At 46.8% G+C, this 10,666-nt stretch overlaps 1 protein-coding gene across 1 annotated transcript in view; it reads left to right on the forward strand.

The window, feature by feature from the left end:
• The window catches only part of tei (irregular chiasm C-roughest protein teiresias), a 237,642-nt gene that overhangs the window by 174,443 nt on the left and 52,533 nt on the right, over window positions 1-10,666 (forward strand). Inside the window, exons 8-9 of the mRNA XM_018036867.2 lie at window positions 2,264-2,407; window positions 5,434-5,706. Of these exons, the coding sequence (XP_017892356.1) occupies window positions 2,264-2,407; window positions 5,434-5,706 (417 nt within the window). The remainder of the gene's footprint in view (window positions 1-2,263; window positions 2,408-5,433; window positions 5,707-10,666) is intronic.

Consider the following 10,666-nt stretch of genomic DNA (forward strand, 5'->3'; position numbering starts at 1 on the left):
ACGGACGTTCCGGAGAACGTACGAGGGCGTCAGCTGCGGGAAACCGCTTCGGGGGAAGTAGATCCCCATCCGATCATTGTTCATACGAAGCTAGCATATAACGCGATGCCAGCCAGAGTCAAACACATATACATATTATAATATATACGTATTTATACGTATACCCGTGTGTACACATAGAAATGTGTGTGTACGTGTGTCTATTATACGCAACCCCATTTCGGTTTTTCTCAGTTATTTCTCCGTGGAACACGTTGACAGATTCTAAATGTTCGCATCCTTCTTGCGAGGGAAGAAGTTACGTTTTTGATACGCATTGAAAAAGTGACGTCGGTATCTGTGCTCCGGGAGGAAGAGGAGGAAGGAATCTGATTTTTATGCGAGGTCGGGCAAACTTGCCTTCAGCTCCGCCGATATCCGTGCTCGTAGTTTTATATGCCCCCTTCGAAACGTTTAACGATGAGACGAGTAGTGGGGGTGGCTCGATATTTTTTAAAGAGCAATTATATGCGTCGAGAAACGAACGCTGCGTGAACGGTGAACATTTCCTTCGACGATAGAGCTGTTACTTTTTATTTTAGAAACGCGTGAAAAATGCAATCTCCCCCTCGTGGCTGTTTGAGCTAGAAACGGAAATATCTTATTTTATAGGACGAGTTTAAAGCGGAATTACTCAACGGCGATCGTTCGAGCCGTGAAAAATCTTATTCCTGCTTTATTTCACTTAACTCCCTCCCGTCCGGGTCTTATTTCCGCTTCATTTTACTCTGGCAGAATTAAAAATCCTAATTTTTTTCCTCGAACGATGCTAAGAATCTTAATCGCTTCCACTCGGTAAGCAAATCGACCCTTAAAACTTAGCTCGTTCGTATTTTATTCGCAGCAACCTTCCAGCGATCGCGTTAATCTTCGTGTTTACCGATAACTCTCCGGATCGTTACCTACGGGTGACTCGATGATTTCCAGACCGACTTCGCACGCGTACATAAAAAATAGCTGCAACAAGTAAAAATAGAAAGAGAGAATCGGTTTGATTTTGTATCTGTGCGAATTCGCAGGAACCCTTAGCTACCCGAATAAATTCGAATGCCGCATCGTCGATCGGCTCGTTAATATAAAACTAATTCCAGCCCCGTGGCTCGTTGGAAGCCCCGCGCAAGAAATTAGCACGCCCCATGCCGCACGAAATAATCATGAACCCCTGCACATAACACGTTACCCACTCTATCCTTTCCCAGGGGCTCAGTTTCGAGCACGGTTCGTTTGTTCCCCGGCCAAATAGCCGGAATCCCGCATACCCTCACCGGAAATGTCGCGCTTCTGGGGCCAAGTCACGGGACACTCTTATTTCATACAAAATGGCACGACATCTTGCCGACCGGGCTGGTCCCCCCCGCCTATGGAACCCCGTTAACACGATCGACCGTGTTCTGGCATCGTCACGAGTTCGTTGTTTACCGGAATAAAGCTCCGTTTATGCACAAGTGACGGAAACGAGCCCAGCGTGAAACTGGCGAACCGATGCATACAACGAAATAAATGTAATTATTTTATAGCAGGGCTTCTTAAACTATGGGTCGCGACCCCAAATGGGGTCGCGTAGCAAAATTTTGACGACTGTAATGGTAACTCGCAATCATAAATGGGGTCGTGAATGACAAAAGTTTAAGAAGCCCTGGTTTATAGTAATTAAAAATATTATAAATGCATTGGTTCGTTGCGTGATAAGAGATTCAACGCTGTGCACGTATAAGCTTGCACTCTGGCTCTTCGTAACATAGATCCCTGCATGCGATGCGACGTCACACGTCGTTTTAACGTGTAACACAAGATTTGCTTAGAAAGTTTGTATCGCGAAACAACCCGTCCCTCAGAACACCGCGTCACAGGCACCGAATTAGACTATTCCCAATTTACTACAACAATCTACGCGGCAAGCGCTGAAATTACGCGAGCAACTCGCGCCCCCGGTATCAACTTCACACAGGATTAACTGCATCTTGCGTATCAAGTATGAAAGTTGGACCAAGTTTCTCGTTCGTTAAGGATCTAATCCCTCGTTTCGCGTATCGAACCGGTGCATAGCTTCTAAATACTTTTATCGCGACTTCGGGCCCCGGGGGGTCGATTGGTACCGGCGAGATTCCGTGAGAGGAACCGCGCGTGGAATTGCCCGGACGCAGCGATTCGGTTCGGGTGACGTGATGTTTCCACCGAGTTAATTCCTGTACTATACTGCAGCCTCTGAACGTTTGTGTTTTAGACAATGGACCGCCCGTCGAGCAGAACGACGACGGATGGCTGAACTTTACAAAAATCACCCGCGCCGAGAGCGGATGGTATAAATGTTACACCAGGCACATGCTCGGTATATTCAACAGCATCGGCTATTTCCTCAATGTACGCTGTAAGTATTTTTCAGCCTATGCAATTTTCAAGGTCCTTTCGTATTATTAGTATAAGCGATATCAGATGAAAATGTTTGAGGATGGGTAATGAGGTGAAGATTAAATTATTCAAACTCCTTCGAAACGCTTAAGAGATTATGCTGTTCGTTTCGGGATTTCGTAGCTGCTCCTCGAAAGTCGTACTAAACAACAAAGTCCTATTTATACATTGTATGTAATTCCATGCAGTGTACAAAATAGATCAGCGAAATTATGTTGTTTCATGTATTAAAAAAGTTATTTGGTTTTACGTCTGAACATTTTTATGAGCCCCGTATGTACTAACATTAATTTTCGACGAGCGGATTTATTGAGCAGCTACGAATACCAATGAAAAGGTTAAAAATGGAACAAATGGAATGAGTGGTCGATAATGAAAGGTACGGATAGTATTAGAAATTAATGGAAATCGCGGAACGTGTTCCAGCACAGGTGTTTGAATTATGAGAACGATCGTAGCTGCAGTTTCGTTCATCGGAACGATCCACCGAGTCTTCGAAATGCGATATGTTCGCGTCACCGATGAAGATTTATGTCATTAAATGGCCGGTTGAACGCGTTTCAAATTTGCTTGAAAATTTTGACGGGAAATCCATTTCCTCCGCTCATCTTCCTGCGACCATGATAATTCATTATTTCTCGTTTAGTTTCGTTTCCTGTGGAACGAAACACTTTCTCCGGGTGTATCTTTGAGATCACTTTCGCTTATTCAAAAAATGATACGATTCTGTAGCTCGTTTTTTTCGTACGAACTCTTTCCCGTTTAATTTACTTTTGATCATTCCCAAAACGATGAGAATCGTCTCGTTGGTACGTGAACTGTGACAAATAACGCGGACTTAGAGAGCGACTAATCTCGGGCAGACATCGAAAAGAGTATCGTCTGCCCCTTGGAGGAGCCGCATTCCGTTCGGTAATTCGGAATGCAACGAGGATCGTCGTAGTCGTAGCCGATAACCGGAAACCACGGTCATTTGTCAAGTGCGGAAACCGCCGAGCCAACCGGAAATTATCCGTGCCCTGTCATGAAAATTTGCAAATTTCCTACCCCGTCCTGGCCCCCTAGGTCCTTCCATCTTGCCATTATAACGTGGGCGGGCAACGGGGAGGCGAGAAGGACGCCGCGTTCCCCCTCGAACGTTGGAGCTTCCTCCCTCGGATCCATCCCTCTTCGGCCCCGGCTTCCGTTTGCACGGACGACCGACGGGATCCTGGATACGGGTTTCCGAGCACCTAATCTCTACGCAATTTAGATGGCTCGAGAGCACCTATAAACCAACCATACCCCGTAAGGAATTATCGATTACACCGCCGCAGCCTCCTGTTCGAATCTCCTGACCGGATTACTTATACGCGGATAACGTCTAACCGGGTTTTAAACGACGCGCCACTAATTCCGGCCCACTCGTAGATATCGTATCTTTTTTTTCAACAATTGAAAAGTAAAAAGAAACACCGTTGACTGTGAGAAGTATTGAGCCGCCGAATCAGTTCGACGAGTATTACTCGGAGACAAAAGCGACCAGCTTCGAACAGCGTCCGATTGGAAATACCGACGAACGCGTTCTCTTCTGTTTTTATATTTTCGTCCAAGTCGGACGTATAACTGACCTATCGATACGACGGAACAGCGACAGAATCGCTTGGAGGATCAAAGCCCGTGTCAGTCCGGATTTCGAACGATAGATCAAATTCGTAGCTAACGAGAATCGCTATTAAAAGAGCGAAAGATCCCTGAAAACAGTCGGGCTAACGAAGAAAAAGTGAAAAGTTCTGCCCTTCGTGTCCCCTGCGTCCTCGTGCCCGCTGTTTGTTATAGCGACACAACCGTGTTTGCTGTAAAATTCCGAACAAACTACAAGACAAACGAGGTATACCCGGCGCGCGCGACGCGCCGGGCGAACCAGGTTTACAGGTGGAGGAGGAGAAGGAGGATGGTGTAAAAGCCTCCTATCGTCGCGTCCACCACTTTGATCCCTTTGTTTTGTTACGGGATGAGCCGGAGGATCAGCTTGCTAACTCAAAGGACTGCTCTCTTTCTCTCTATCCCCTTCAACGAGCTACGTTTCCCACCGTTCGTTTCCGTTGCTTCTCCCTTCTTTCCTTTCGTCGCCCTCTTTCCATCCCTCGAACGAATTTCACCCTATCGTCGCTCTAATTCTCCTCTCTCGGCGAGGAGACGGCGGCGTGGCCACGACGCAGCCGACTCGGCCGGCCCCTCCGCTCCGTCTCGTAATTGTGGACACAGCGTTAGCTCGAGAGCAAACGGTCGCGGCCGTATAATTTTCCGTAGGTGGAATCGGAAAAGGAGAGCCGCGCGTCGAACCTCGTACGTCCTTCTCGTCTTGGAGGAAAAAGATTCTCCTCGGGCACGCGTGGGTGCGCCCCCGCTCGGGTTCCATCACGGACTTTATCCCCGGTACGTGCGTGTGATTCCTGATGCGCGACCACCTCGTTGATACCGATGACAACGGTCGATCGGATTTCTGGATCGCTTTAAGATACCTCGGGATATGAATGCGCGCGGCGTGCGTCGGAAATCGTGAGCACATGGTTGTGTGTGATACGACCACGAGGCCATCGGAGAAATTGAAATTCCCGGTTTTTCTTATGCCGGCCGATAGTCGGGAAATGGAATCGTTTTTCTCCTTGATCGTTTCTGGTTAAAAAATTATGGTTTCGCGATTAGACGTGTTAAAGTAAATTTCAGAAAAATGTAGGGAATGATCAGGCAATCTGTTTAGAATTATAATTATTATTGTTCATGTTTCGACTTCGATTCTCTACAAAGAGAAGTTATAATTGTTGAATTATTATATATTGTTCGCACGTGGTTGATTCTGTTTTTAATACTCGAAGACTCGGTGAATGATAGGAGGAGAATAGCATTTGGTTCTCTTATATAAAACTGTTCATAAATATGCTAAATAAATTTTTATGCACCGGTTCTTCTCGGCCAACGTTCACCGTTTCAATCACGATTCAGATGATCCAGATATGGAAACGGAAGCGGAAGTGTTGAACGGCGAAGCTACCGATTCCCGGAAGATGGAAGTTCAGATCGGGGGTGCAGTTACCCTCGAGTGCGACGGTGGTTGCTGGGGACACGGTCCTGGAATGGATCCAGTCGGCGGACCCGGGCCGCTGGCTCTCAGTCGAGTCGTTTACCAAGAGGCCGGCGAGTATCGATGCGTAGCACCTGACAGAAAAATGCAGGACACTTGGCGAGCGCAGCTGCCCTACCACGTCAAAGTTACCGGTGAGTCAATTACAATTTCCAATTACAATTCTTTCGTCGTTATCATTCTTTAAAACGATGTCGCTAATCGATTTGTAAAATCGAAACGTTAATGAGAAAACAAGAGATGAAAAGGTGCGTACGTCGATCGACAGGTCAATCATAGTTTGCGATGATACTAAACCGTCGATAATGGATATCGACAAGAGGAGGTGGCTAATTTACTGGAAAGACGTTTAATTTAAAGCTTATCGCCATTAGTCACTATCATGAAGCTAATCCCGCTCGTACNNNAGTTGATTCTGTTTTTAATACTCGAAGACTCGGTGAATGATAGGAGGAGAATAGCATTTGGTTCTCTTATATAAAACTGTTCATAAATATGCTAAATAAATTTTTATGCACCGGTTCTTCTCGGCCAACGTTCACCGTTTCAATCACGATTCAGATGATCCAGATATGGAAACGGAAGCGGAAGTGTTGAACGGCGAAGCTACCGATTCCCGGAAGATGGAAGTTCAGATCGGGGGTGCAGTTACCCTCGAGTGCGACGGTGGTTGCTGGGGACACGGTCCTGGAATGGATCCAGTCGGCGGACCCGGGCCGCTGGCTCTCAGTCGAGTCGTTTACCAAGAGGCCGGCGAGTATCGATGCGTAGCACCTGACAGAAAAATGCAGGACACTTGGCGAGCGCAGCTGCCCTACCACGTCAAAGTTACCGGTGAGTCAATTACAATTTCCAATTACAATTCTTTCGTCGTTATCATTCTTTAAAACGATGTCGCTAATCGATTTGTAAAATCGAAACGTTAATGAGAAAACAAGAGATGAAAAGGTGCGTACGTCGATCGACAGGTCAATCATAGTTTGCGATGATACTAAACCGTCGATAATGGATATCGACAAGAGGAGGTGGCTAATTTACTGGAAAGACGTTTAATTTAAAGCTTATCGCCATTAGTCACTATCATGAAGCTAATCCCGCTCGTACTGCCTCAAAGGAATTATCCAATTTTCTCCAATAATTGCTCGCGTGCAACCTTCGACGACCTCCTAATTGCGAGACTTATGAACGCACTTTAGATAGATTACGTTTGATCCCTCGCCAGGCTGCGTCCGCCGATCCGGACGATCACTATCTCGTCGACCACTTCCGCGTTCCCCGTCTTTTTCCCAGATACAACCGTTTTACCAATTTCTGACGTTCCGTTACATCAGACGGATCCTCTTTCCTCTCCCCCCTCGCGCCGTCAAATAGTAATTACGCGGCAGCCTCTCTTCTAAATTGCTTATATTCATTAAGTTCCCTTTTTCGCGCACGCGAGACCGTTACATATTTCTTGTGTATTTTAGAGGTACACGTAAGCCGGGCGGAACAAGAACGGAGAATTAGAATTTTTCAGCCTCGCGTCGCTCCCTCGACCCGTTTCTCTTGCCCTCTCTACCCTTCTTTCTTTCTTTTTTTTTTTTTTTTTGTTCCTCTAACGTTATTATCGTCTTTCATGATGTTGCAACGAGCTCCCTCCCTTTTCTTTCTCTGACAATGTATCACGTGTAACGCTGGAAAAAACATATTCTCTTCCCCGGTGCACAATGCACGCTCAGTTTGTTGTTACGTGAACGCATCGTTACGCCCGGCGTAGAGGAAATTCTCGGTGCGCGCGCGGGAATAAAAGCAGCTTTCTTGCGAAATCTGTCGATGTACTTGTATTATTAAATACTTTGTCGGTTGCAGAGAAAATAGAATTTGTTTGACGTATCAAAGAGAGAATTGAAATATTTGAGGGAAATTGACGATCCGAAAATCGCGGCTAGGGAAGAAGTAAAAATTTTCAAATAAATCCGAAGATCAACGCGTAGACCCATCTCGGGCGGACGGTCGCATTTCCCCGCGGTATCTTATTCCGAGGGTTAAGTCGGGGGCATCCGACTTCCCGAGGGTAGAGAGAAAGGAAAAGTCGAGTCGAGGGGAACAGCAGGCCTTTGTCGCCGTGGGAGGTCTGTTTGATCTTCGAAATACGGGTTCGTCTACGTGTTGGAAACGGAGAGAGACGCGTATAACACGTATACACGCGCGCGCGCGCGCGCGTCGGCCACGTTTTCCCTCGACGAGGACGCGGAAAACAAGTTTATGACGGCGAAATGGGAATTGGTGCGTCGGAGAGGCTCCGGCTCTCGTACGACCCGCGACTGTATCGCGATCATCCTGACCCGTTCCGACGGTGAAAACCGGCTTCTCTCTCGTCGCGTCGCGAAATTGAGAAACACACGCGGTTTCAACTGCAAACGATCTCGAGCGATGCGTTGCTGTTTCACGTTCCGAAGAAATCGTGATTTATTCTACTGATTTAATTAACGCGTCCTTCCAATATCCAACTTCTACGATCCGAGTACGTACACGTACAGAATAAAACGAGCGTGGTTGTCGTCTCTAACTCGCTAGTTTGCCGACGGTACGCGACGGCAAGGAGCACACGAATTACGATTCAACCGTCGTATGCCCGAGGTGTCGGATAATCCCGCCTTAATAAGAATGTTTCTCGCGAGTCCCTCCTTGTTCGGGTAGAAGCTGGAAAGCCGCAAATGAAAACGCTGCGGGATTATGAGAGCCCGAGCAGATATCGACGGGGTTAAGAGGGAGGGAGGGGTGGATGACAGAGGGAAACTTTGCGAGCGAGCGTTTAACTTTCCTACCTCTCTTCTCCCGAGCTTTAACCCGAGTAGTTCCAAACGGAAACCGATCGTTGGCCGTTTCTGACAAATTATCAAAAGTCGACGCACGCCGAGAACGGAAAATACCGCTGCGCCTTTCGAGGCGTTGGATCCCGGCTTAAAACCGAATCTACCCCTAATGGAATTTACAATTGTAAGTTTGCGCACTCGGTCTTTGGAGCGCGCGCGAGGATCGAAGCCATGAAGGGTTTTGGGTAATGGGTATCATCCTCTCCTAATCAAATATCTTTCATCGATGCCCGTGATTGCTCTGCCCTTGTACCCAGTTAATTACCGAGGATCCTTTAAAGGGATTGATTTCTACTGTTTGACATGGGGGCGCCTCCCCTTTGTAACCGAAAATTAATTCTTTCACGATAAAACAACATTTGAACTGCGAGGGAGCCAAGTGAAAGGATGCTTGTTCGTTGAATATTTGTATCCACGGCAATTAGTAAATTCATTCTTTATAGTGCTGTTCGTTTTTAATGTACGTCGATATGCATAAAACACCTCGAAACTTTGAATCGTGATTTGAAACATTGAAAGCCAACCTGTGTAACTGGTCGTGAATAGAATAATGTACGAGCATTACGGATTTACATGGTTTTCAAAGTTCCTAGCTCTCGCGTCAGTCGATCGAATTTAATTGTACCAGCCATTACTAATACATACATTCGATTGTGCGCGTTAAAAGAGAAGTTGTATCCCCGCCGATGACAAATGCAAATTGTTCTTCCGCGAGCGGCGATCGCCGGCCTCCTCCTCCTCCTGCTCCTCCTCTCGTCGCAGGAAGCTCGTGGAAGCTTTTGCTTTCCATCCAGCCCGGGGGGCAATCGTTGAAGCAATCTCGACTTCTTATTGATTGCAGCTCAGGCAACTCGTGCGTGTAAGGGGCTCAGCCAGTCGAACGGTATCCCCGGGATTTTAAAATCGTTTCCCCGGATTGAACAAGGGAACGCCGATCGTTCCGCGCCACGGAAATCATCCCCTCGCGAATTGCATCGAATTCTGTGTGCCCCTTCGATTTTTTTTACCCTCCAATTTTCCCTTGTTACGGCGGACCGGTCCAACCAACCGGTTTCATTTGTCCCGCAAATTATTGTAGGAAAATTCTGTCGGTATTTGTTTCTTCAGGTCCACGCTTAGAATTAAACTGACGGTCAGCTAGGATTCTTCTGGAATTCACGTGATAACGTTGTCTCTCCGAACGTGTGTATACTGCATTAACAATTTTGTTGCCAGCGTGAAAATCGAGCAAGTGCATTTTCGGATTACATTACCGCGACGCGAGAATCAGTGAACCGTTTCAAACCGGTTTTTCGTTATTTCACGAAGTGTTAAATTTCGATCTGTACGAGCCACGAGGCGAAGTGTTTCTTCCTACAAGCTTTTTCACTTATTCCGCCGCGGTACTTCGCCGAGTCTCGGCTCTTTACAAAAGTTTAGGTGCCACCGTTCCCCGCGGAAAATGCATATTTGAATTATTATAATTGGAACCATCCGCGGATTTTATGAATTCACCGAGAGAAACGTTTCGCGGACGCGTTTTAGATAATGCGGTTGAATTTCGGGCTCGATAAATATTAAAGTCAATATTTCTCATCGGTGTGTTCTTCGTATCTCTTGGAGACCTCGCGCTCACCCGGAGTTATTCGTCCGCGGAAAATAGCATTTTCCTTCCGGTCGTTCGAAAAATTTACTGTATATTTTTAAATCGGTTTTTCCCCACGACGGAAAATCCAGCTCGCGTGATATTCTCATTTTCGCCCGGTCCCGGATCCATCATGCGCCGCTGGAACAAAGACGCCGGGAATATTCGAGGACTTGGCTCCGTCCGAACAGGCGAGAAGTTCTCCAAGTTGATACGAATTGCTTGGTCGCGAAACTGCATCACGGTAACGGTTCTTATACGTTAGTTGGCCCGGAGGAACCGCGCGACACATTCGCGATAATTTCCCGACGAAATTGCGAACCGCCGTCCGGGCGAGGCGCATCCGTCCTCGCAGTTTTACACGGCCGCGGTCGGTTATCATTAAACCGGGCAGGAGTTTCGGGAATTAAAAATCTTTCTCAAACAAAGGAGTCGGAGTGGAACGAAACGCGGCGAGGGAAAAAGAAAATAGAAGAAGGTTGCGAAATATTTTTCGTCGCCGGCGAGAGATTAAACAACCTGTTGTTAATTAAGGATGTATTGGCTATACAGTCAATCCCAAAAGTTTATGCACTTTAAAAACGCATTTTTTAAAAAGAAATCAGAAGTCGGAAG

Source organism: Ceratina calcarata, unplaced genomic scaffold (genome assembly GCF_001652005.2).
Source record: "Ceratina calcarata isolate Rehan_Ccalc_2016 unplaced genomic scaffold, ASM165200v1 scaffold106, whole genome shotgun sequence".
Taxonomy (NCBI): Eukaryota; Metazoa; Arthropoda; class Insecta; order Hymenoptera; family Apidae; genus Ceratina; species Ceratina calcarata.